The sequence below is a fragment of the Petromyzon marinus genome, chromosome 14 (genome assembly GCF_048934315.1).
Source record: "Petromyzon marinus isolate PM22_M1 ecotype Great Lakes invasive population chromosome 14, UKy_Petmar_22M1.pri1.0, whole genome shotgun sequence".
In the NCBI taxonomy this organism is placed as follows: Eukaryota; Metazoa; Chordata; class Hyperoartia; order Petromyzontiformes; family Petromyzontidae; genus Petromyzon; species Petromyzon marinus.
In genome coordinates this window covers 2,620,317-2,647,597 of record NC_133680.1, presented here as the reverse complement: position 1 = coordinate 2,647,597, position 27,281 = coordinate 2,620,317, and the positions used below count along the sequence as shown (strand labels likewise).

Below are 27,281 nucleotides of genomic sequence, written 5' to 3'. Positions count from 1 at the left end.
AAACGAGGCACGACCGTCGCCACCCTTAAACCCTCGAAGCACACGGAGAGGAAAAACACCAGGGGGGCCCTTCTGAAACAGCTCTTTATTATTGCGGTCAGCGGACGCGCGAGTGGCCGCCACGCGGCCGCGTGGAGAGCCCCGCCGCTCAGAAGAAGGTGTTGGGCCTCTTGGTGGTGAAGCGTGGCTTGTGCTGGCGACGAAGCACGCGGTGGGGCAGCGGGAACTTGATCTTGGAGTTCTGTCGGGAGCGGGGAACGGACAAGGCGGCGGTCAGCGACCCAGCGAGGGCGGCACACGACCACAGGCCGCACGTGCGTGACGACAACGCGATACACAAAAAGCAGTTCACAGTCCAGCCGGGGGGGGGGGTAAGATGAACGCTCGCGAGAAAGCCGTTTTCAGCGAACTGAAAATTGACGACTGTACTCTCTGGATGATGACGATGAGATGCTATGGAAAAGTAAGATGGCACCCCAAAACGTTGGGGGGTCATTAAAAAAACACATGTCCAGGTAATGTAGGAAAAAAATGGTGGACATATGTTAATAAAAGAGCAGATGCTGGGAAAAAATTTCATCTCGTAATCCGGGTATTATGGTGGTGTAAATGGCTGTGAGATGGCAATAAGGTTGCCGACTGTACCCAGTAACAATCAGTTATTTAACCCTCGTCCCACACAATTCTGGAAGTGGTGATGGTGGAAACCCCTCAAATTACTTAAAATATGGGAAAAAGAGTGCGCTATCAGGAGAATAGGGTAATAAGATTCCTCGGGACACCAAGACCCATAATCCAATGGATTATGGGTCTTGATGTGGGTCTATTTAATTATGATGATGGGGTGCAGTGGTAAGTCCGCCACGCTATCAATCCAACGACCCGTGTTCAAATCCTGAGTGTCGTGCAGAGTAAACCGGCGCGCCTCGGGGAACATAACAGCTGAAGTGTGACGCATTGAACTCTACTTGCACAAGAACAATGAAGCAGACGCGGAGGGTCACTTTCTACCAAAACCGGAAATGAGGATTCCGCAAACCCCAATCCTTACGCAATACGACGTTTCACCTCTCCATGGTCATCTATGTGTATACAAACTAAACACAAAAAGCAGTTCTGAAGAATTGAGTTTTCAATATAAAATTAAAATGTATATCTTTGGCTCGACGACATCAGAGAAATGTGGCCGCGACTTGAGCATACTGGCACAGGACGGAGGAAAGTGGAAACAAGTGACAAAAAGTGCAGTGGACACCTTACGGGGCTATCTGACCACGGATCATGGCGGCGGCGACGACGACCATCTTTGGGCACTCAAGCGAAGGCCAATATTTTAAACGCACACCTCACACACTTGTTGCAGCGTGTAAAGCAGCAAGGATTGTTAGGCAGTGAAACACGAGAGGAGTGCAGGACGGGGGAGGGGGGGGGGGTGACTGCCTGAGCGCAGAGACCAACACGGGGAGGGGGGGGGCACTGACGTGGAACTGCTTGATGGCTGGGCGGCGGCACTTGCTGGCCTCGATCTCCTCCACCTTCATGATCTGGATGGAGTGGGCACGGGCGCGATGGCGAGCTCCCATGTCGCGATCTGCGAGCGAGAGGACGGGAGGGGGGCGCCATCGGCATCATCCCGGACATCACGTCAACCCCGGTGATATCTTCACTTTTAATTAGAGCCAGAACGTTTAGTTACACTGGAGGAATCCGATGAGGAATAAAGCTCTTGTTGAAAGACGTCCGGTAGGGGCGGGTATACCATACCTGTAAACCCCTTATCAGTGCCCAACTTATTACAGACCAATTGAGACCTTATTGGTCAGCCTGTACCCCTTATAAATCTCAACGTTCATCCAACAAGTCCCATCACAAGGGAGAAACAAAGACAAAAAAATGTGCCAGTATTGAAACGGCTGTACACCGTATTAACCAGAAAACTACATTTCCCTGTACAAGAATAAGGGTAAACCATATGGGTTGACAGGTATGGTCTACTGAGACTTTGTACACCACGTTACAACAAAACCCCATCCCGAGTAGTGCACAACTGACGTTTATTAGCTTAAATTGATAGAGAGAGATTACGCAAAACGGCTGTGTCCGTTTATACACGGTGTATATATACACACACAAGTTGGATATAAGCACACCATTTGGGAGCAAGGCCCACTGTGCTTATCTCAAGTGTGCTTATACCAGAAGTCACCCTTTTGACTTCCAACACCGCTGTAAAGTGCGTTTCTTATTTCCAAACTGTGCTTATATTAGTTGTGCGTTTTACCACATTCTACTGTCGGTTCAAGTATCACCACTGAAGCTAGCTGTTCCGACTTCTGGCTGCGGCCAAACATGAGTGAATAGTGAACGTGAAACGATGCCGGGATTCCCCTTTCCCCAGCAAGCAGACGAGCGCAAGAAGTTAAGCAAAACAACCACCACTACCCACACAGCGTGGAGGGGAGGCCGCCCTCATCCAGCAGTGGATTGACAACTGGCCGTCCGTGTCCACGTGATTCAGGCGACCGCAGGTGGTGGCGAGACGTTATCTCCCTCGCCTGGCATGCCACGAGGGGCGTGGGCTCGATACCCCGACCCCTGGACGCCCGTATATTTGGAGTTTGCACGTTTTCCCCGCGGTCCCGTGGAGGTTTTTTTTTCTCTCTCTCAGGACTCTCCGGTTTTAAACCCCTCCACAATTACAATCAACATCACGCGTTTGCCGAGCATTTGGCCGCTGCTGTAAATGGCCGCGTGACAGGCCAGCCCTCGCTGAGCTATCAATTGCGGTGGCGAGGTCCACTTCTGAAAACTAAACCGTTGGGAGCGTCGGGCGGTGCTGGGTGCTTACAGCAGGAGGTGACCGCCCCAGCTGTGGTGAGGTCGCGGTACTCGCGGTACATGTTGTGCGTGCCACTGCGCGAGTCGCAGCGCAGCCAGATGCCGAAGTTCTTGATCTTCTCCGGGCTCTTCTCAGAGACCTGAAAACGTCAGCGCCAAGCAACATCAGAAAAGATCCTCCCCCCCCCACCCCAGCCTTTGGATTAATGTAGATTGTACATTATAACGGGCACATGAGAAATATTTAGATAATCTTTTGGACTGATAGGATGAGCTATCAGACTGCAGGAATGGGTCCAAGGTGGAGACATCTAATTAGAATAAAAGGGCATAACTTTTTTTACTATTAATACTTCCAGAGGTGAAGGTTTGCTGAAAAAAGCGCTCGATATTAGAGAATGAAATTAAGGCGAATAAAACAAATCTAGAACTATTACAATTACATTTTCCTCTCCCATAATTTTAAATCCACAAATATTTGCGGCTTTTCTGTCAATGTTCTAACTGCACCAAATGCTATAAAGTTAATAAGATCTGTTCCAACTTGATTTCACTTCTGGGGTCATTGGAGGGACCCCAGAAGGCGACAAGTCGAAATGCTCTCCGCGCACGAGACTTAAGAACACCAGGGGTATCTAGATGCTCTTAATGGGTTTGTGCGCAGTCTACAGAAAGCAAATCATGGCCACTATTTTGCCAACGGAGCCTTCCTGTATCACGAGGAGACGGCAGAACTCAAGCAACGAGGAGAAAAACACTAAAACACTTTCTTAAAACACTGTGTGGCCTTGAAGCAAAAGTATTTGATAGGGGACGTTTCAGGCAATGGCCATTGTTCATGGATTTGCAGACTCTTGCCCTTCCCCCGGCACCTTCGATTAGCATGGTCTGCTACGTGCGGTGCAAAAGAAGTTCAATGTAGGGTACCATACAGGGCGCACGAAGTACTAAGGAGCGTCGGCCGCCAAAAATAATTTACAGCGCCAACAATCGCTGGCACGCTCACCCTGCCGCAGTAGACAATCTCGCCAGCGGACTTCTTGAGCTTCTTCAGCTGGGAGGCGAAGTACCAGAAGCGCGACTTGGCCACCACATGGTTGGGCGCGAAGATGCGCATGCGGTAGAGGGGAGGGTGCACCTGCTTGGGGGAGGGCAGGCGACGCCCGATGATCTTGTACTCCTTGAGCTTTGGGGTCCAACGGGAGGCGGAAGGGGGGACCACACAGAAAATCAATGCACGGGCAGCGAGCGTTCGAGGAAACGTTCGCGAACGCGCGCCAGAGTCGTGTGAAACAAAAAAAACCCGCTTTCGACAGCGGCGAACGGGGGGCTGTGGTGTACACGATTTATTTTGATCCCGCGAATGGCTAAAGAGCTTTGCACCGGCTCCATAAAAAAATTTTGCGCTCTAAATTTTAATGACATCTGAGATGCTGTGGTCCCAAGGGGGAAAAAATGCACTGGTAAAAATAAATTCTTACACTCGCACATCTACTGAATGGTGGGAGAAGTGGTTTACAATGTATTTTATATGGTTATATTAGGTCACTTGGTCCCTTGACTTATCCTAAATGGTAATTCTTCGGCTAATTATCGTAGTATATTTAGAATCCAATTAAGATTCATTTTCAAGGATAAAATTTAATTTCGAGGCTTTGTTCAGTAATGTTCTGCATGTCAGCATGTCTGGTTTGTTGCTTCCGGACCTAAATAATTGCAAGCCAAGACATACAATGTTCTGTTCCAAGTGGTAACAGTTTTGGTAACAATCATACTTTCCATACACGGGTTCACTCTTGGAATAATATACAGCTGTCAATCCATACGGTTTACTCGTATTCTTGTACAGGGAAATTGAGTTCAGGTTCATATGGCACACAGCCAGTTCAATACGGGAACATTTTTTGTGTTGCTTCCTTGTGATGGGACTTTGTAGGATGAACGTTCAGATTTATAAGGGCACGGGGTGACCAATAAGGTCTGAATTTGGCCTGTATTAAGGTAGGCACTGATAAGGGGTTGACAGGTGATGGAATAACATGGCATGACCATTGTTCCTTACAGATTAAAAACGTGTATTCTAAATGTAACGGCTTTCACATTTTCTCAATTTAGATGCATACATTTGTATCATCCAAATGTAATATGCAAATTATACCTTAGTTCCTAGTCTCAGTTTTATTTGCTTTATTTTATAGAAGCTGTTTTACCAAATGTAAATGTTGCAGATTTGCTCTTCAATACACCTGTGTGCTGTACTAGTAACAAATTAGCATGTTCTGTTTACGTGACAAATCTTACTAATTGGTTGTGTCGGATGGTGGCGGGTTTAACGACAAACTAATATTAACGCGACCGAACCCAAAACAACTTATATTATGGATATTGGTCGCGAAAGCCTACGTGTGTTAAACTTGACATAAAGCTTTCGTGACAGCAGGAATTCACATTCTTTGGGTCTTTCGGTAAAGTCATGTAGATAGGTTGACGTTTCGATCGCAACGTCGTAGTTTTTTTTGTTATTTTCTTTCAACCTATCTACGTGACTTCACCGAAAGACCCAAATAATGTGTTAAAACTGTTTTACCAGGGAGATTCTGAAATTAAACATGTGATATTACCCCGGATTAGTCAATAAGGCCATTTCTTATTGTTTAATAAAGGGTTGTTTCTCACCTGCAGGTAAAATAAAAGTTTACTACTACTACACATGCCCTTATTGATCCGTGACCTAAATCGACGGAGTTGACAAACCCAGGAAGTAGATTAAACAATTAAACAAAATATTTGTCAATATCCGTACACGTTTTTTTATATATAAACGGATGCCATTGTTGTATCAGCCATGTTCACTTCGCGGGCCACGGTAGGAGACCCGTGAAGGCTAAGGGCCGAACCTTCCTCTCTGCACACATGACTTAAGGGCATCAGGGGTGGCTAGATGCTCTTAATGGGTTGTGTGCAACTGGCGTTTACAAAAAAATATAACCTCAGGCCGAGGCGTTCATAGCCAGGGGACGAGGTGCTTATCATTATTTTACAAGGACTGAGACACCGGGATTTTAAGCGGCCAGTGAGTATTGCGATTTTTAATGAGTTATTAAAAAATAAAATTGATCTCGGTTAAGACGGCCTAGAAACGCCGGTTCAGAGGACGACAATGGCGATATTTTAAGACGAAACAGCACCGTATGGCCTTGTTACTTTACGGCTAACACGTGGTAGAGGCCCATAGATAGTACTTTGTGTGCTGTAACTGTGCCAGCGACAAAATCATCAAAACGTAGCTTAATATGGGTTAGTACGTCCAAACATTTACACTTGACAGACACGCCACTCTCACAATTAACCGAAATTTTAACCTCCAACTCTATCAACCCCCGCTGCTTTAGTCATAAAAGTAATGAAAGATCCCTGCTCACACGCGCATGGGCAGACTTCTCCCGTTTACAGCCCAGAATCGATGGTGGAAGAAAATGAACCGGGCAGCCACTGGCGAAGTGCTACTCACGTGGTCGACCGACGATGACTTTCTGGCGGTAATTATTTTCTGGCACTTTTTAAAATGTCGACGTTAACGCCAACATTGCGGGAAAAGCCCGCAAGCGGCTACTGTTGTAAAGTTCAGTTGTTTGATGTAATAACTCCCTATTAAATATTTGATTCACGAGCAGACATTCTCTATAGACTGCTGGATGGTCTCCATGGCCGTCTTATCCCCCAACTCCCATTTAATTACTCTTTGGTTCTATTCGGTAAAGTCACGTAGGTAAAAAATAAAACAACAAAAATCACGACGTTTCGGCCACAACACAAGCTTCATCAGGTGAAGGGATGAAGGCCGCTTGTGTTGTGGCCGAAACGTCGTGATTTTTGTTGTTTTATTTTTTACCTACGTGACTTTACCGAATAGAACCAAAGAGTATGGATCCTTGCAGTCACGAAAGCTTTAAATCTAGAATTCCCATTTAATTAGTCAACATTAAAAACCGCGTGTTAATACCCTGTTATTCTCAGGCAAATACTGCCTGTCCCAAGACTGCGTGCATATTTTTATCCGGGTTAAATACCCGAATCGGCCCGTTTGGCAAAATTAAATTCATGGTTTGGAACAGCAGTCTATTAACACCGCGCGACAATAAAAAATATTTTAACAAAATGGTCCACCAATGTTCTTCACAATTTTGAGCAAGCAAAAATGCACACCGTCTAGTATAACACGACCAGCCTAGCTTTATAAAAAAAAACCAAATTAGTTTAAATACGCTCGTGGATACGTTACAGAACAGCGAACACGCCGCGTTACCAACAAACCCCAAATTAAGTTCCGATTCCCGGCCATGAGTTACAACGACGAGGTACAACGCCCGTCAGGACGAGTCCTGTAGTTACAAAACCCAAGACCAGGACCCCCCCCCCTCCACGTCGCAACTTCGCACCGACCAGCGTGGCGAAACGTGAGCATGCAGCAGCACTTTAACGCACACCAACAAAAAGCGGCCGTGGATTAAACAAACAAAATAACGATTAAGCCCGTGAGGCGAGAAGCGCCGCCCGCCCTGGCACGTGGCCGCCAGGCGCCATGTCAGAGCCAGAGCCGCCAGGAGCGGGCGAGATACCAAAACCCCGAGACCTAGGCCACCGACAACCCCGCGGCTCCCCAAGCTCGCCGCGTGGACGACCGAGAGAGCGCGGACGAGAGGGGAGAGCGAGATGGGCTGGAGGAGGATGGGGGGGGGAGCGAGGGGACCGCACCGCTCCGGAGGCCTTCATCTTCCCTCGTGGACGCCTCGCCGGAAAGAGGGAGCCGCCTCGCTTCCGGGTCACGCTTCACCTTCCGGGTCGCATAGGGAGGGGCTAAGAGGGAGGGGCGGTAACGTTTAATTTTTTTCAAATATATATTTAGAATGTATTTACAATCGGGGAAATGTTTAGAGTGTTGGTTCGTTAAAGTGTCGTAATTTTTTTTGCGCGCGGTCGCATTCGTTTCCGATATGTATGCTGAAAGAATAGAAAAAAAAACTTTCGATTTCCGGTTTCGGGTAACGCGGTGCCCGCGTGGCGCTGCGCGGCGTCGATTCCCTCGCCGGGCGGAGCGACTCAAATCGTGCGACTCCAACCGACTCGGATCGATAATTCTCGAAGCACGCGGAACGAACGCCGCTTGCAGGGAGGAGGAGGACGACCGCAAAGGTTGCAACTTGCAAAGGCCCCCGAGCATCGAACCACAAACCCCGGGAACAAACGAGAGAGGAGAGAGAGAGAGCGCGCGCGCTGACGGAAAAATCAACCAGGAATCGATTCATCTCAAGTGTGCGCGAGTGATCCCGTGGTATTTGACTGAATCACAAAGAGGGGGGTGATTCCAAATGTGAATCCAAAATTTATTGATTTAAGGTTCGATCGAACTCCAATCGAACGCAATCGATGAATCCGCAACAAGATTCGATTTATTCGTGAATCCAGATATCGACGCGAATCTCATCAAGAATACAAATTTTAATCTATCCACTTGCCCGGTGCTTTCCCACGCCCCGTTGGGTTCATCAATAGCGGAGTCGGTGTTCTCTATCCACTGCTGGCTTGCTCCCAGCCCGGTTGGGTTCATCAATAGCGGAGTCGTTGTTCTCTATCCACTGCTGGATGGAGGCCTCAATCATGCCGTCACCGCCCATCTGACTCCGTGCACGCACGAGAAGCAGAAGCAGAATATTTGTTTACGCTACGCTGGAGGAATCCGGTGAGCTGTAAAGCTCTTTGGATGAAAACACAAGAATAGGTTTTACCCTTTCTGGCAATGTAACAGAAGTTATGTTAAGATGTTCAAACACAAAATAGAAACCTTGAGCAAGGAATGAAGTTACTGCATCAACCACACTCAGTACTTGTGATGAACGTGCAAACAAGCATGGCTCTGATCACAGATGATGCATTGTCTTTGTAGCTGTGGTTAATGCAGACATGGGAGTTTTGAACATCCTTACACCCGTTTTGTTGCCAGAAAGGGCCAAATCTATTCTTATTTCTTCATACTTTTGATACTGGCAAAAACACAAGGTCCCATTTTACAAAGTTCTTGTTCCACAGAGGATCTCATAAATTTTTGATTTAAAGCTTTCGTGACTGCAGTAATTCATATTCTTAGCTCTTTCGTTAAAGTCACGTTGAAGGGAAACAATAAAATAATATATATATAAAACAATACAAATTCTCACGACGTTTCGACCATAACACAAACGGTCACCTGATGATGTATTTTACACCTGATGATGTAAAATTCTCACGACGTTTCGACCATAACACAAACGGTCACCTGATGATGACCGTTTGTGTTATGGTCGAAACGTCGTGAGAATTTTTATTGTTTTATATATTTTATTATTTTATTGTTTCCCTTCAACGTGACTTTACCGAAAGAGCTAAGAATATGATCTCAACATAGCTCCGTTTTTGCCGGGGCGGTGTCCGTGGTGCTGCTGGGACTTCGTGTGTCCCTCCTTTGGCTGCCGTTCCCTCGCCACACATCGTCCTCGCCCCCCTATCGGCCCACGTCCCCTTCCTAAAACGAAACTTAAAGAGTATAAACGATTTTTTTTTATTTTACCAGGTTAAGGCCCCACTGAGCTACGTGGCTTCCTTTTCAGAAGCGACCTGGCCACAAATGATAACTCAACGAAGTGGCTTATCACGTGGAAATGTATTGCAGATTAATACTCTTAACGCGTGTTTCATAAATGTGGAGGGAAAAACCGGAGGACCCGGAGACAAATCCACGCGATCACGGGGAGAGAGAGAGAGAGATACGCAAACTCCAAATACACAACGGGCATCAGGATAGCGATTGAACCCACGACCTCCTGTATACCTGGCGAGGTAGTTAACATCTCGCCACCGTGGTGCCCCGTTCATCCCCGATGTGTCCAGCCCAAGCCCACTTATCCGTTTCAATTGCCAAACTGATATTGAGTGAATTGGGATCCATGCTACAATTTGTGATACAATTGTACGTGTGACTGAATTATTTTACTGAAGTTGCCAACGTAGATTGCGTTTCCAGAATGTACTCTGCAGAATATTGATGTGCCATACAATATGTTTGGAACCGTAACATGATCAAACTATGCAATATTAACACAACATACAAATCCCTACACATGGTGCAATAAATGCACTATTCCAACAACATTACAAATTGCACAACACATTTTATGAAATGAACGTAAATCTGTATAATGAAAGGGTTTCCAGCTTAATGTCTTGGCAGTTGTGGGAACAATGCCAGGTTAATCAATCACTGTTTCCAATAAAAGGAGAAATAACTTGAATCAAAATGACCATTGTTCAAAAAACATTAACAAACCCCTTTTGAAAACCAAAAGTGATAGTCCAATGTCAATCCACTGCCTGCATGGAGGGCACCCCAGAAGGGTTTTAGTCACAGAGGTTGTTTGACCATACCTCACCGCTCCGTTCAGTGCCGTTCTGTCCAGATGGGGACAAGATCCGGTTAAGCTATCACTCGCCACTGATGTCAGCCGTGGCCGGGAACTTAACTCAGTTCGCCCGGGTTCATAGCACGGTGCGCTCACCATGCCACCGGTCCGTGGCCGTTTACCGTTTCCCAAATGGAATCGTCTTGGGCGCTGCTAAGAGTCTGCTTGGGGAGGCAGGGTGCGGGAGAGGCGAAGGAGAAGAGAGCATTGCGTGGCTGGCGTGAAGCTGTTTTGCGATGGTGTTTATTGCCAGGGCAAAGGTGCGGTACGTGTCCCTGTGAATATGGATTTATTTCCGGAAAACATCAAATACAGACAACAAATTCAATTGAACACTTTTATTGTGCTAAAACATAATGCTAACCAGTGTTTTGGCAGACAAAAAAATTCCTTATCACGTCAATAAAATAAACAGGCTCCTGTCTCTAGCTAAAACTTTATATTGTCTACAGCAATAAAAATTTGAATATGAAAACTTAACATGCCTACAGTGTAAACAAACAAAAAAAATCTTCAAATTTATGAGTTCCAACCTCCAAATAGAAAAATCAATCGGGTGGCATAGTGAGCCACTCTCACGCACGTCCCTCAGCTCCGGTTAAAACTTGGGTGCCGTAGAAAGCTCTGCAACAAGATTAGGAACCCGCACCTTCCTCACGATATGGAGTCTTCCTTTATTTGAATACAAATGATGATATAATAACGTTGCAAAATAGAGTTGAATTTCAGCGACTCATTATGCTAACCTTGGATTGGAGGACAAATGAATGCTAGCAAATTATCTATTTTTTTAATGTCGGTCCACTCCGAATCTTCTTCGTAGCTGTCATAGGGATCTCATGAAATAATACAGTTTTCATTTTGTCCCTTTTAATGGAACAGCAATGAGTTTGTGGAGCATAAGAGGGAGGCTCGTGGAGGCATTGATGCCACAAGCACCTTGAATGTGGCCGGGGCCACAGCGAACACGTGCACACACACGGACCACCGCAGGAAAGTGGCCGCAACAACAACAACATCTCCACGCCGGTGCGCGTGTGTTCAGCCCCCCCCAACCCCCCCCCCCCCCCCCAAAAACACCACCAAATTACACGACGATCTCAAAAAAATATAGCACGGCGTTCCTTCTAGTACACTCACACCGAACAGGCTATAGGGAAACATGAGCGCTTTTAAGGTGGCGTAAAAATCGACAAGATTATTCGGTGGGTTGAAGCTGCGTGCGTGCGAGCCGGCGGGCGAGGCGTGTGGGCGACTATCTCGAGGAGCTCGTGGGCCGCGCTGTGGAAATGAAGAGGCGCCGAAGACTTTCTCTCTCCACACGCGAGAGTATCGATGAACCTGCAGACATTGCCGGTAATATCACCGATGGAGTCACAATGGCGTGGGTTGTTTTTTAAAAGCATCGCGGCAGGCAACAGCTAAAGATTCCGCCCCGATGTTTAAAAGGATTCGTACTTGGTGGGAACTCATCGTTGGATGTCGCATGGAAAGTCTGGTTTCCACAATAACAATACAGTATGGAGTTTTCACCGCTGGGTTAGGATCATTCATAATTATGAGTAACGCCCAAGGCTAATTTTAACAAAGGAACACACTTTAATATTGTTAATGCAGGTAGAACATACGGGGCCAACCAGGGAGGAAGTTGAAGATGTGAGAATAAAAAAAATATTCTGTGGTCTTCCCGCTTACGGCCAAATATTAATCAGTAAATTGAGCTAACGAACAGGACACTGATTGCGAAACCCTGCCACCACCTATCTATCGAATCATAAAACTGCTTTCGTTGATATTTCAAAAATTACAGCTATCTCCCATTGCAGTGTATTATTATTGAACCTTAAATGGAAATATGTTCGCATAACCTTCCATCTGTCTTGTTTTAAATTCACTCATCGCATGTGCTTGCATTTACACCAGGTAGCTGCGCTTTGTCTGCACACAGCAAATGTACAGCCTTAAACACACAATAAATTCACACAGTGTAAGCTTTTTATGTTTTTTTTTAAACAGCTGAGTACCGTGTACAAAAAAAAATCCCAAACGTAGTGTGAGCAACCAGCATCATTACAAAATCGGTTGTCGCAGTATACCATATACGCATATAAATATAGTCAGCACTTTATCATTTTCACCCATCGATTCGAAATACTTATTTCAGCACTAGTTACACGTTACTTCATCATTAATATCAAGACGGACGCATTAACCAGTTTGAGAAAAAAAACGAGGCAAAGCTTTTCACGAGAAACACGGATGGGTGAGGGACCCGCAAGCAGCGACCACTGCTGCTGATGATGATAATGATGATGATAGCTCTACCTCCCGTCTGCGCTGCTTGCATGCGTTGCTTACATAAGGCCAAGCAAAAAGACTGGGTCACGAACCTTCAAAATCATTTGTAGAATAAATCGGTGATAGCAAAGCGCCACTCCCAATGTAAAACAAAAAAACAATTTGCGTTGTTTAATGTGGACGTGACTGAGAGGAGGACCTCCGAGGGGACGGAGCGATTAAATCGACTCGCGTGCAGGCGCGACGTGGACCGCCACGTCGCGGTGATCGTGAAGGATTGGGGAGGTCTTCATCCAGCAGTGAATTGATCATGACTGCTGTTGCTGATTATGATTCAATGTAAATCGGGTCTGGCACCTGTTAGCTGGGGTGAGGGGTGGGTGTGCGATGATAAGATATGAAACACAAGTGTCTGTCTGGCTCAACGGCTGAAAAGACAAAACTGCGAGCCTGCCGGCGGATAGAGATCGGTGTAAACATTGATGCTGCCGCACAGCGCTAGCGGCTGTGAGCGCTGGGGTTCGTTCTTGCGTTGTTCGGACAAGCGCTACACCGTGCCGCACCGCAACGGCGACTTAAGAGAGGAACGGACACAAGGGCCATGGGATGCCCATGTGCGAGAGAACGCCCTGTCCTAAGTGGACACTTGCACGGGATTATTGCCCGTAGTAACACTTACAGTCAGCTTGCATGCACTGTCAAATAAAATGATCGTCTCGCACTCTTTGCAAAAAAAAAAAACTACAACAGGCTGGAATTGTGCTACTCCTTACAGCTATCTTGGGTTTTTTTTTGTGTTTCACCCGTTTAATTTTCACATGGCATGGCTTTTTAGACGACGATTAACCCTAAGGATGCTTCTTCTCCAGCGCTCTCGTGACCCTTGACCCTGATGATGTCATCGCAGTGCAACGTGGGTGACCCTTTGACCCTTGACCGCCGACCTCACTCGGGGCCGGCGGTGGCCGTGGCCGCGGCGGTGGCGGCGCTGGGCACCGCGATGGCGGAGGGCAGCTGCACGAGGGACGGAGAGGTGGGTGACGGAGTCCCCGAGATCATTTCGTCGGATGCGGACAAAGAAGATGGGCTTGGACCTGCGAAAAATGGAATAACGTGACGCAGTGGCATGGACCAGTGATTGTTCAGGCAACGCGACTGCACCGGTAGCCCGTGGGCTGAAGAGAACCAGGCTCCAGCTACTGAGATGGTGGGAGGGGTGGTGATGGGACACGGGAGAGCCTTATTTGAAATGAGTTTTCGATATCACCGTGCCACACTGCTGATCAAGAGACATTTGATCGTTAGGTGTGCGACGTGGAAGAGACTACCGAGCTGTGTAAAAGTAATTCGCAAATTTTTATATCAGCAGTCATCGTGAACTACAGACATCAACCTGTTTCTTTTTTTTATGCCGGACTGATGTTTATTAAAAAAACGATCTGATAACAAAAACATTTCTCCTCTGGTCAGACCTACTTTGACGAAACTCCAACCACCCCCCCTCCCCACCTCATCAAATCACTTTGAAGTCGCAAAAGAGTTACAGCAAACCACGGGGTAAGTTGAGAGATAGAGCCTATCGTCTTAAGCCTGCGTCTGCGAGATTGGCACCTACACATTGGGCATGCAACCAACTGGCACCGATCCGCAAGTGTCTCGGCAGCCCAAGGATTTGGCACGCACGACTGGAAGGCAATTAATTATTGGCGATGCCTTCCCTTTAACATGCTGAGCTGCGTCTGCAGAAAACGCACCTTGGTGACTCTAATTAACCCTGCCGGGCAAGCTCTGCGCGTGGGGTCAGGGGATGGCAGGTCTACAGAAAGACGGAACCAAGGGAAAGTACAAAGAAGGCAAAATGACATTGGCATAAACTGATTGGACGCGATCATTGTAATGGCAAGGTGTGGGGAAAAAGCCGATACATCGGGATGGGATGCACGGAAAGCCCACGTGTAAGACTGAGGGTCGGAGTGTGGCGTACAGTGTTGTATGCCGCAGACACGTGGACTCTGAGGACGGAAGAAATAAGAGGACTGGAGAGTCTTCAGCTGTGGCTTGTTGCTTGGAATGGAGAAACACTATTTGGTGGAGAGGAGGAGCAATGGGGACGTTGTAGAGCAGGCACAAGAGGGGACATTATAATAAAGAACAATACCAAAAATTCCAACAGATGTGGATTGGGCACATTCTCAGAGTCGAAAGCTTGGTGAAGGGAGGTCTGGATGGAGCATTTTGGGAAGGAGGCCAATAAACACAAAAACGAAGACGCTGCTTGACAACTCGAAGTAAGGGGCACCTTGGTGATATGAAGGCTGTCACGAAGGAGCCTGTTTTAACAGATGATGAGCCAGTAGGGGGCGATGTTGCCAAGTGTTTATAGCCAATTAAGTAATTTGTGGTTTAATGAACATATTTTATTGGCACATTTTGACAACGACGCCGCCACACGCGGGCCTTCTTTTTTTCAAACGACGCCACTGGATCCTTAAGGTCCACCGCGTTCAAATGTTTTTTTGTTGCTAAAAATACACGCAGTATTAACCAGGGCGGCCACCGGCCTTCGGACCACCTCCTACAACAAGCGGCAAACGCGCCCACCGCTCGGTCGTGTCACCGCCCCCCCAAATAGAGAGACAGAGACCACGGGGAGGGGGGGGGGGGGAGTGAAGGCGGGGAGCGGTGCACGCAGAACAACTCACAGTCCTTGCTGACGGCAGCCGGAGTGAGAAATTTGCCATTGCTGGGGCTGGCGTGTGACTGCTGCGTCGCACTGTCGTGGTTGGAGCCGATGTGCAGCCTCCGCATGTGGCACACGATCACCGTGGCGTTGAACGCTTGCTGTGGAACAACGACCGTGTGCTGCGTCAGCTGCGCCGCGCCCCAGGCCGACGTCGAGACTGGGCAAAGCTGACGTCTATTATTATTATTACTTCACACGGAATGATCTTGCCGATAACATCCGATATAATCTAGCAGCATTTGTTTAACAAGCACGACTCTGCTGATGAGGTCTCCGCAGAAGGTCAAAAGGGGTCCAGGGTCTTGCTTGCTCAAGCGAATGCTGCTTGCGAATGTTGGAACGGAGGGCCAAAGCGCCAAATGGACTTAGCGATGTTTTTTTGTTTCAACGTGGAGACAGAAGAGAGTTCCGCTCCTATTTCACTTTTTTGCCATCGTGCGGTTTAACTCTCCGATCGGTTTTCGGGTTGTTACCTCGTGTTGTTTGGCACGATGTTCGACGTTTTAATTCGCTCCTTGAAGGGGCTAATGGGCACGTGGGAGCGAAACGTCCGACTTCGCGCCGAGAAAACAGCGCGATGCAACCCGTAAACACGTGGGAGAGTTGTCGGGCGAACATCGATGATGACGTCAGTTTGTCAATAATCGAGGCCCGTTTGAACCTCCCTGACATCAATCGGTCTCCACCACAGTGGCCCGGCATTCGCGGGCGAACCTTCATTGGCATCCTAGGCCCATATAATCTTGTCGACATTGTGTAAATGTATATTTGTTGTCAGTTTTATTCCTTTTGTGCAACGGGCGTCATTTCGGATGTCCCGCAGAGCAATGCAACCCTGCACGTTAGAGAACGGCCCACGGAAGTGGATATCAAAGAGCTAGATTAAGTTCCTTCAAGCGAACTTGGCCTCCACAGTAGGGGGTGGAGGGGAGGGGTGAAGCACTTTACCCACTAACTCGCTCTGTAATTGAGAGTCAAACCAATATATGATTTATATTTCATCGTGAATATGTTTTATATTCTCAGAGATGCAATTTATCCAAACGAAGAAGTGACAACCCAATTCAATGCAATGTTTTTTTTGTGTTTGTGTGTGCAGCCGTTAGCGATCGGGCGGAGACCATCAACTCACAACAGTTGAGAACCCGGTTCAATCATAGACGGCTGAAACCTCGACTCGAATCCAGCATCTCGGCAGTAATGGCTTTAGTGCTCTGACCTTTGCCCTCTGATCCACCTGGCGGCCCTCTATTACGTTGGGGGAACAGCTGCCAGCGTCTGCGTCGAACACAACGGGGCAAAGCCCCGACGCGTCTACCATCCCTTTCTCTAAGACTGCGAATCCGGTTCCTCGCATCACAACGCCGACGTACGGGTCGCTGACAAACGCCGCTTCGTCGCCGTCCCGCGGTTAGCGGCCGGCTGCTGCGGCCGTGTGAGAGGAGCGCGGCGGTCGCTCCGAGCGCTGGGTGCGGCCGTCGTGCGCGCTACTCACTCTCCACTTGCTCTTGGCGAAGTTCTTTCGGATCTGCTCGCTGACCGACTCGTGGATGTTCTTGTCGAGGGCGGTGTCCCCGGCGATCCTGCAAGACGCCGCGCGGCGGTCAGCGGCCGTTTGCCGAGCCGAGCGACAACCAAACCATACAACTCTGGCCATGAAAAAACCCCATCTGGATCTGCTTAGAGTGTGGGTGGGTGGGTGGGGGGGGGGTGCCAAATAGAGCTCGAGTTGCTCTTGACGATGACGTGTCATCGTGAGCACCATCTACGCGCGTCTCCGCTCGTCCGTCGCGCGCGCCGCGACGTCGGCGGAGCAGCAACCCGGGCCGCCTCGTGGAGCCGGCCGCCGGGCTGCCTCGGCACGGCGCCGGCCACGGCTCGGTTGTGCAATGGAAAAAGAAGAGTTAGGAGAGAGGTAGGAGAGAGGGAGGGAGACGCGAGCTCACCACGGGTGCTGCAGCGCCTGCTTGCACGTGTAGCGCTTGGACGGCTCCTTCTCCATGAGGTGGTGGATGAAGTCCTTGGCTGAAAAAGAGTGGAGCAGCACAGAGGCGAGCGTCTTCAGCGAACGTGGGGGGGGGGGGGGGGGGAGCTGGTGGTAGTGAGGCGACCGACTGTAATTATTTAAGGCTGAGGTGATCTAAGGGAGGCCCAGACCCAGGAATAGATCACAATTACCGCAGATTCCATGTAACAATCAAATAGAGGTCACACCGGGGACACGCATGCACGACACATGCAACGCCGGGCGTGTGACACTCGCACACGTGCAACACTCACATGACACATGGAACACACACAAAGACGAAGATCCCTTTATAGCCTTCACAGTCTGTTGGGGCAAGTCCTGTTAGCGAGCACCTATTAAGGCCGGCAGAGCACACGAGGGGGTGGGTGGCCAGCACCACGCCCGACCGCCTTTGTCTCCCTAGTGGAGATGATTTTACACACCGCACCAGGCACTCATGTTAGGCTGAGTCGACCTAAGGGAGGCCCAGCACCGGTTCAGATAATCGTCACTGGTGTTGGCCGTGAGCCAGAGTCGAACTCGGCTCGCCGGGTTCGCAGCGTGGCGCGTTGAACCGCTGCACCACCGCTCCCCACACACAACACACACACCACACACACAATACACACACCACACACACCACACACAACACACACAACACACACACCACACACAACACACACAACACACACACCACACACAACACACACACCACACACAACACACGCACCACACACACCACATACACCACACACAACACACACACAACACACACACAATACACACAACACACACACAATACACACAACACACACACCACACACAACACACACAACACACACACCACACACACAACACACACAACACACACACAATACACACAACACACACACCACACACAACACACACAACACACACACCACACACAACACACACACCACACACAACACACACCACACACAACACACGCACCACACACACCACATACACCACACACAACACACACACCACACACAACACACACCACACACAACACACGCACCACACACACCACATACACCACACACAACACACACACCACACACAACACACACCACACACAACACACACACCACACACAATACACGCAACACACACACCACACGCAACACACACAACACATACAACACACACCACACACACACAACACACGCACAGCGCACGTAGTACACACGCAGCGAGCTTGCCACGGCAATAGAAACCGTCGCTGTTATTAATATTCATCTGGCGGAGCACAGCGCTCCACAAGCGCACATCTTCCCACGAGCGAGAGGCGTCTGTGTGGACTCCCGCTTGATCAAATATAAACGAATCCCTTAGTACGCGTGCGGGCGCACGCGCGCGCGTGTGTGCTTATAATACATATTTCTCTCTCTCTCTCTGTGTGGCATCCGTGTACCCTCCAGTGTGTTACATTTCTCAAATTATCACCTGCGTATTTATTTCGCCCTCCCATCGGCGTCACCAATTATCGACGTCGCGCGCTGCTCGTGATGAACGCGCGGCGAATCGCGAGCGCCCGGCCAGAGCCAGCGATGGATGCGCATTCTCAAGGGATCGTTTGGAGCGCCCTCCACCACCACCCCCCCCCCCAAACCTCATCCCCGACCCTTTTAACCTGGTCAAATTAAACGTGAATAAATAATCTGCTCTTCCGCCATAGCACATCAGGCTGCGCTCACCGGACTCGGAGATGTCGTCCCAGTAGGGGGAGTCGAACTCGTACTCGGCTTTCAGGATCTGCTCGAAGAGCTTGGCGTCGTTCTCGTCGTAGAAGGGGGGGTACCCGCACAGCCTGTGGGCCCACACAGCCAGCCCCCCCCACCACCACTGCGTCAGGCGATCCCTCAACCACCTGACCCTGGGTTGAACACGGAACCCGGTCCCGCTCGGCCTGGTGGCTCGGTGAAGGAGTGGGCGGCTCGCACTTTGTTGAGTTTAGAGTATGTGGCCGCTTGCTATAAATGTCCACGTGATGAGCCACTTATTTTGTTGAGCTATCGTTTGTGGTCAGGTCGGTTCTGAACAAAAAAGATTTCTATATACAGTGAGGGAAAAAAGTATTTGATCCCCTACTGATTTTGTACGTTTGCCCACTGACAAAGAAATGATCAGTCTATAATTTTAATGGTAGGTTTATTTGAACAGTGAGAGACAGAATAACAACAAAAAATTCCAGAAAAACGCATGTCAAAAATGTTATAAATTGATTTGCATTTTAATGAGGGAAATAAGTATTTGACCCTCTCTCAATCAGAAATATTTCTGGCTCCCAGGTGTCTTTTATACAGGTAACGAGCTGAGATTAGGAGCACACTCTTAAAGGGAGTGCTCCTAATCTCAGCTTGTTACCTGTATACAAGACACCTGTCCACAGAAGCAATCAATCAATCAGATTCCAAACTCTCCACCATGGCCAAGACCAAAGAGCTCTCCGAGGATGTCAGGGACAAGATTGTAGACCTACACAAGGCTGGAATGGGCTACAAGACCATTGCCAAGCAGCTTGGTGAGAAGGTGACAACAGTTGGTGCGATTATTCGCAAATGGAAGAAACACAAAAGAACTGTCAATCTCCCTCGGCCTGGGGCTCCATGCAAGATCTCACCTCGTGGAGTTGCAATAATCATGAGAACGGTGAGGAATCAGCCCAGAACTACACGGGAGGATCTTGTCAATGATCTCAAGGCAGCTGGGACCATAGTCACCAAGAAAGCAATTGGTAACACACTACGCCGTGAAGGACTGAAATCCCGCAGCGCCCACAAGGTCCCCCTGCTCAAGAAAGCACATCTACATGCCCGTCTGCAGTTTGCCAATGAACATCTGAATGATTCAGAGGACAAATGGGTGAAAGTGTTGTGGTCAGATGAGACCAAAATCCTCTTTGGCATCAACTCAACTCGCCGTGTTTGGAGGAGGAGGAATGCTGCCTATGACCCCAAGAACACCATCCCCACCGTTAAACATGGAGGTGGAAACATTATGCTTTGGGGGAGTTTTTTCTGCTAAGGGGACAGGACAATTTCACCGCATCAAAGGGACGATGGACGGGGCCATGTGCTGTCAAATCTTGGGTGAGAACCTCCTTCCCTCAGCCAGGGCATTGAAAATGGGTCGTGACCCAAAACACATGGCCAAGGCAACAAAGGAGTGGCTCAAGAAGAAGCACATTAAGGTCCTGGAGTGGCCTAGCCAGTCTCCAGACCTTCATCCGATAGAAAATCTGTGGAGGGAGCTGAAGGGTCAAGTTGCCAAACGTCAGCCTCGAAACCTTAATGACTTGGAGAAGATCTGCAAAGAGGAGTGGGACAAAATCCCTCCTGAGATGTGTGCAAACCTGGTGGCCAACTACAAGAAACGTCTGACCTCTGTGATTGCCAACAAGGGTTTTGCCACCAAGTACGAAGTCATGTTTTGCAGAGGGGTCAAATACTTATGTCTCTCATTAAAATTCAAATCAATTTATAACATTTTTGACATGCATTTTTCTGGATTTTGTTATTGTTATTCTGTCTCTCACTGTTCAAATAAACCTACCATTAAAATTATAGACTGATCATTTCTTTGTCAGTGGGCAAACGTACAAAATCAGCAGGGGATCAAATACTTTTTTCCCTCACTGTAGCTGAGTGGGCTTTACCTGGCGAAATTTAAAATAATTGAGTTTTTATTTGATACGGGAGATCCGTGGTGCGTGAGCACAGCAGCAGCAACAAGGACGACACAGAGAGAGGACGTTGATACTGCAGTGAACAAGCGAAGGAGGCCCCTTGAGGAATATCGCAACAACGAACGAACGAGGTGTCTGACGGTCATAAACGAAGCGCACGCAAATTATAAAACAACAAAACACAGTAAAGTCACGTAGAAGGGAAACAATAAAATAAAAAAAATATAAAACAAGAAAATTCTCACGACGTTTCGACTGCAACACAAGCAATCATCATCAGGTGTGAAAACCACAGCAAGAAAATTTGAAAAAAGTGGCGGTTTTTTAACGTTAGCACCACGGAGAGCAATTTGGCAGTTGTCCAGATGGACGAGTTCATCTATGTTCGGAAAAGAGGAGGGGGGAGACGAAAATAATGGATGCGGTCTGAAAGCCACCGTAAGCGTGAACAATCAATTAAGACCCGAAATGGTTTATCAAAAACTTCCAATGATTGCTAAGCCAGAATCCATCTTCTCGGTTCAAATTTTCTCTGTGTTTGTATATGTGGATAGCCTCATGAACGAATCTCTGATGGTAGCCAGATGGCTTGCGAAGAACATCTGACTTGGAGAAGTCAATGTCATGTGAGCCTACTTAATTATAACAGTGATCTGCCACGGCCGAGGTGTTGGTCCTACCGTGTTTTAGGTCTGCTTTGTGTTCACAAATGCGGTCCGAGACATGTCGTTTGGTTTCTCCAATGTAACTACTACCACAGAGGCAACTTAGTTTGTAGACGCCAGGGTACTTACTGTATGTCTGGAATCACATCTTTTACAGACGGAACCAGACAAGACACAGACTCAAAGACAAGACACAGCACCCTCGCGGACGGATTATTCAGAGCGTGTTGACAGCGCCCTGACGAATTGCTGGATCACCATTCGGACTTTGGATTTCATATCGGCCGTATCATTGGCAAAACCCAGCAGATGGGGGAGATTTACTCTGAAATAAGAATCGCATTGCAATTCGAAGGCGGGAGAGCGTTGCCAGGCAATTGCTGTTTCCAGCGCTAGATAAGAGGCTTTGTTGTGTGCGCGGCCGTTCCCAAAGTCCACCCGTGTAGCTTCGGCACCAGCTATCGCAGCAAACGTCAAGACACTTTCGCCTGTGATCACAGACTACAAAGAATGCGTGGCAGATACTTAGGACTTGCAAGATAAAAGGCGAAGTCGCTTAACACACGTATCAAGAAAAGCGAACTCAGCAGTATCTGATTTCCTGCGGTGTGGAAAGGCCCATTTCACTGTCAATTGTGACAAACGGCATCTCATATCTAGTGATTTTAGTTTGTTAGGTCCTTGCATTATTCCGTTTGCGGTTTCTTTATTCGCGATGTTGGTGACGGTTGTGGTCGCTGTTGCGTCTGGTTTCTCAGCAGCTGCCACTGCTGCTTACTCCGCTGATTCCGAACGCGATGTTTGGCCTCTAGGGGAGTTTTCCCTGGTTCAATAATGCAACTAAATAATTCTCAAAGTAAGTAAATAAGTAAACGCGCTTACAAATAATACAAATCCTCCATCCTGCCATGCAGCCGTCGAGCACCAGCTGACATTGCTTACATCTGACCGCGGCGGCGAGATGTTAACTACCTCGCCTGGTATACAGGAGTACGTGGGTTCGTTCCCAACCCTGACACCTGCTGAATATTTGGAGTTTGTGTGTCTTTCTCCCCGTGGTCGCGAGGATTTTTCTCTGGGTCCTCCTGGTTTTCCCTCTACATTTAGAAACGTGCGTTTAGAGTATTCGGCTGCTGTAAAGTTCCACGTGATAAACCACTTCGTTGGGCTATCATTTGTGGCCAGGTCGCTTCTGAAAAAGAGCTACGTAGCTCAGTGGGCCTTACCTGGTCAAATAAAAAATAGTTTTTCTTAGTTTTACGTTATGTAGGAATATAACAACAATTCGCCCGCTCTTCGGCACAATGTCTGACGTCCACTTCCACGTGCTGGGGGCTTCTTCAGGAAATGAATATTAAACAACAAAAACAACAACAAAAACTCCTCCGTTCGGTTCCCGAAAAAGCTCTTGGGCACGTGGAATGGGAACGTCGCCGGACGCCGTGCCGAACGACACGTGGCACCGACCCGACAGTACACCGGGAGCCCCACAGCGCCACAGCGAGTATCGCCTGCACGCTCATCACGTGCCACGAGGGAGAGCCAGGCATCAGCTGTGTCCAAGGCACCTCGCGATAACTCTCGCGACCATGACCCAGTATAAAAGAAGAAGAAGAATAAAAACCAAACTCGGCCCAGTCGCCAATCACACTGTGGCTATAAAAGGGGGAAAAGTAAATGCATTATAGGTTGCGACGCTTCGGGTAATGGCCTTACTTCATACCACAGGGTCATCGCCCGAAACGTCACCTGCTATATTATACTTATATTGCCTTTCATGGCTACGGTCTTATTGACGACTGTGTTGAGCTGATTGTGGTGGTGGGGAGAGGGGCTGCCTGGGAGGGAGGTGGGGGGGGGGAGACACTCACAGCACGTAGGCGATGACACCAATGGACCAGCAGTCGACTTCTTTGCCGTACGGAAGCTGTGCCAGGATCTCCGGGGCTGACGTTCACGAAAAAAAAAGACAAAGATCCCCCGTATAGCCTTCAACCGACTGTCGGGGCAAGTGCTGTTAGTGTAGCGAGCACCTACGCAGGACGGCACAGCACACGAGGGACCACGTGGCCCTGTGTGCACGTCTCACCAGGTACTCATTTGAGGCTGAGTCGACCTAGGGCAGGCCCAGGATCGGGTTCAGATAACCGTCAATGGTGTTGGTGCCCGTCAGTGGAAATGGAACTCGTGTGGCTGGTTTCGTGGTGTGCTGCCACTTCCCCGCACAAAAACAATTACATACGAAGACAAAGATCCCCCGTATAGCCCTTACATACTTTGGGGACAAGTGCTGTTAGCGAGCACCTACGAAAGCCGGCACGGCACAAAGACGAAGATCCCCCGTATAGTCTCAACAGACCTTCGGGGACAAGTGCTGTTAGCGAGCACCTACGAAAGCCGGCAGAGACAACGACCCCCCCCCCCCCCCCCCCCCAGATACGTGCCATGTGCAGAGACAAAGTACCCCCCCTCCCTCCCCAATCTCGTACAGCATCCACAGATCGCGCACTCGACAGCGGCAGCGCTGGCACCGCGCGTGGTTTGCTGGGCGGCGTACCCACGTAGCCCGGGGTGCCGCACGCCGTGGACATCACGTCCCCCGTCATCTGCACCTTGGAGAGCCCGAAGTCGCTGATCATGATCTTGGAGTCCTCGTCCGGGCTGTAGTACAGCAGGTTCTCCGGCTGAGACACGGGGCACGCCACGATAGGTCGTCATCATCATCATCATCGTCGTCGCCGCCGTTGTCATTATCGTCGTCGGCGTGGTCAATATCGTGTTGTTGTTATTATTACTCTTGTCACTACAACCAATACTGATAATTTAATTAGTACAGCATTGTTATCATCATCAGTGACATCATCAGCGGCATTATTCTTATCGTAGTCGTCATGACTGCCAATATGATTATTGTTGCTATTATCATTTTCATCATTACTGTCATTATCGTTATCACTGCGGCCATCATCATCATCAATGAGATCATCATCGGTGTCATTATTCTTATCGTAGTAATCATGACTGCCAAAACGATTATTTTTCCTGTCGTTCTCATCGTTACTGTCAAGATTATTATCACTGCCATCATCGTCATCATCATGAATATCACCGTTACTAAACTTCGCACAATCATTCCAATCATATTGCAATTGCAGCCATTGCTATTCTATCATCATCATCATCACGTTCATTATAAATGACTCCCTGGTGACCGAAGCAAACGCTGATGTGCGGTAGCATCCCTGATCCCGTAACAATCATCGTGCCGCAAGCTGCGAGAGGTCTCTGGCTGTAGCTAGCGCATCTCAATCCCTGGATCGCTCTCTCTCTCCCTCTCTGTCGCGACAAGAGAGGCATTCACCGTCATGTTTGACTCGGAGACGACGCTAACGACAGCGGCGGCCAATTTCTCAGTGAGCCTGCACTGAGATAATGTGGCCAACGCGGCCCTTATCGGGCGTCACGTCAACTGCACTGCCGCTTAATTGATTTAGCCGAAGATAAGCGCACGCATAGACAAAGACCCCCTGTGTAGCCCGCACGGACTGTCGAGGCAAGTGCTGTTCGGCGAGCGCCCTTCAAGGCCGGCACGGCGCACGAGGCGGTCGAGCGGGCCCCCTTCGTCTCTCCGGGGCTGACGTTTGCACGCCGCACCAGGTACTCGTCTGAGGCTGAGCAGACCTAGAGGAGATCCAGGACGAGTTCAGATGTGCAGCCGTCGCTGATGTCGCCGTTGGTCGTGGACGGGGAATCGCCAATCCAGGTTGGACCGGAGTCGTCGCGTCGGCCGCTCGCCACGTGGCCGCTGCTGCTGTGAAGCGAATCGCTCCCACGGGGACTTCACGCCGAGCTCAGCAGGCGGCCACGGCGTCGTCGTCGTCGCGCCGCGCTTTCGGACGCGTTTCTGCGGCCGTCTGGAACGCTCTTCCTTCCGATATTAGGAAGCCGCTGGAGCTTGGCACTTTTAAACCATCATCTTGGTTGAAAACGAATTTCTTAAGAACTGCTGTTTTGCACTTGGGTTGTTGTCCTTCCCCCGCACCTCCGATTAGCGCAGTTGGGTATGTACGGTGCGAAAGAAATTCACCATACGTACAATTTAATCAATGGGCGGCTAAAGCCGGAATCCAAACGCAGGATCTCAGTGGTGCCGGCCCACCCCTCTGACCTCTGAACTGTTCCGGCCGTCTCAACCCGCCAGCGTGCGGTAAAACTGGCGGTGAACTCGGACGTATGCACGTACGTATGTTGAACTTTCTTCGCACCGTACGTAGCACAACCGTGCTCATCGCAGGTGCGGGGGAAGGACAACAAATGATGGTGTGAGTCTATGGGTCTCTGTGTGGTGAGTCTGTGGGTCTCTGTGTGGTGAGTCTGTGGGTCTTTGTGTGAGTCTGTGGGTCTCTGTGTGGTGAGTCTATGGGTCTCTGTGTGGTGAGTCTGTGGGTCTCTGTGTGGTGAGTCTGTAGTCTTTGTGTGAGTCTGTGGGTCTCTGTGTGGTGAGTCTGTGGGTCTCTGTGTGGTGAGTCTGTGGGTCTCTGTGTGGTGAGTCTATGGGTCTCTGTGTGGTGAGTCTGTAGTTGTCCGTGTGGTGAGTCTGTGGGTCTTTGTGGTGAGTCTCTGGGTCTCTGTGTGGTGAGTCTCTGGGTCTCTGTGTGGTGAGTCTGTGGGTCTCTGCGTGGTGAGTCTGTGGGTCTCTGTGTGGTGAGTCTGTGGGTCTCTGTGTGGTGAGTCTGTGGGTCTCTGTGTGGTGAGTCTGTGGGTCTCTGTGTGGTGAGTCTGTGGGTCTCTGTGTGGTGAGTCTGTAGTTGTCCGTGTGGTGAGTCTGTGGGTCTCTGTGTGGTGAGTCTCCGGGTCTCGGGATGAGTCTTCGTACGTACGTCGAACCTCTTTCACACCGGACGCAGCGCAACCGTGCGGAGTCGCAGGGAGGGGAGAAGGACGCGAACGAACGAAACCAATCCACGCGGACGACAGCGCCGTCTCCGCGTCGCGGCGAGCGGCGAACCTTGAGGTCGCGATGGACGATGCCCATGCGGTGCAGGTAGCCGACGGCGTCCAAGATCTGTCGGATGAGGCGGCTGGCGTCGCGCTCCGTGTAGAAGCCCTTCTCCACGATGCGATCGAAGAGCTCCCCGCCAGACACCCTGCGCCCGGTGGCACGGCGCGCCAAGGGGGTCACGACGCGTCTCCCTCGTCACTTGCTTTTGCGTGTTGTTTTTTTATAGATTTAAAAGTTTTTTTTATTTTGTTTAAAAAATTATTTGTAGAAATATTTTTTATACATGTTAAAATATTTTTTTATACATATAAATAGTCATATACACATATTTGATACATATTTCTAAAATAATATTTTTTTACTAGCCTTTTGCCCGTCCAAGAACGGGTGTACTGCAGTATAATGTGAAACTTGCAAGCGAAAAGCAATTCGTGTGCAATTTGTAAGGCCGCAGTGACAGAGACTCATTTCATTTAAAGGTTATAATCATGGCATCCTTTTTACTTCTGTCTCAACAACAGC

The 27,281-nt window shown here is 49.0% G+C and overlaps 2 protein-coding genes and 2 non-coding genes across 4 annotated transcripts in view; all 4 read right to left on the bottom strand.

Annotated features, from left to right (window-relative positions):
- Positions 1 to 70: 70 nt before the first annotated feature.
- Positions 71 to 7,714, bottom strand: RPL18A (ribosomal protein L18a). Its single transcript, XM_032954361.2, has 5 exons — positions 7,594 to 7,714; positions 3,845 to 4,024; positions 2,849 to 2,978; positions 1,482 to 1,591; positions 71 to 241 (listed from the first exon to the last, which is right to left on the bottom strand). The coding sequence occupies exons 1-5, from the start codon at positions 7,609 to 7,611 to the stop codon at positions 149 to 151; spliced, it is 531 nt and encodes a 176-aa protein (XP_032810252.1). The 5' UTR covers positions 7,612 to 7,714; the 3' UTR covers positions 71 to 148.
- On the bottom strand, positions 3,371 to 3,503 carry LOC116942500 (small nucleolar RNA SNORA68). The gene has a single exon (XR_004402797.1). It is a non-coding gene; the product is annotated as a small nucleolar RNA SNORA68 (small nucleolar RNA).
- Positions 5,671 to 5,804, bottom strand: LOC116942501 (small nucleolar RNA SNORA68). Its single transcript, XR_004402798.1, has one exon. It is a non-coding gene; the product is annotated as a small nucleolar RNA SNORA68 (small nucleolar RNA).
- A 2,940-nt stretch (positions 7,715 to 10,654) lies between the features above and the next one.
- The window catches only part of LOC116942438 (calcium/calmodulin-dependent protein kinase type 1D-like), a 77,787-nt gene continuing 61,160 nt past the window's right edge, over positions 10,655 to 27,281 (bottom strand). Inside the window, exons 4-11 of the mRNA XM_032954362.2 lie at positions 26,766 to 26,904; positions 24,315 to 24,441; positions 23,629 to 23,704; positions 19,102 to 19,214; positions 17,319 to 17,397; positions 16,868 to 16,955; positions 15,332 to 15,470; positions 10,655 to 13,723 (exon numbers count right to left, since the gene is read on the bottom strand). Coding sequence (XP_032810253.1) covers positions 13,575 to 13,723; positions 15,332 to 15,470; positions 16,868 to 16,955; positions 17,319 to 17,397; positions 19,102 to 19,214; positions 23,629 to 23,704; positions 24,315 to 24,441; positions 26,766 to 26,904 — 910 coding nt within the window. The 3' untranslated portion in view covers positions 10,655 to 13,574. The remainder of the gene's footprint in view (positions 13,724 to 15,331; positions 15,471 to 16,867; positions 16,956 to 17,318; positions 17,398 to 19,101; positions 19,215 to 23,628; positions 23,705 to 24,314; positions 24,442 to 26,765; positions 26,905 to 27,281) is intronic.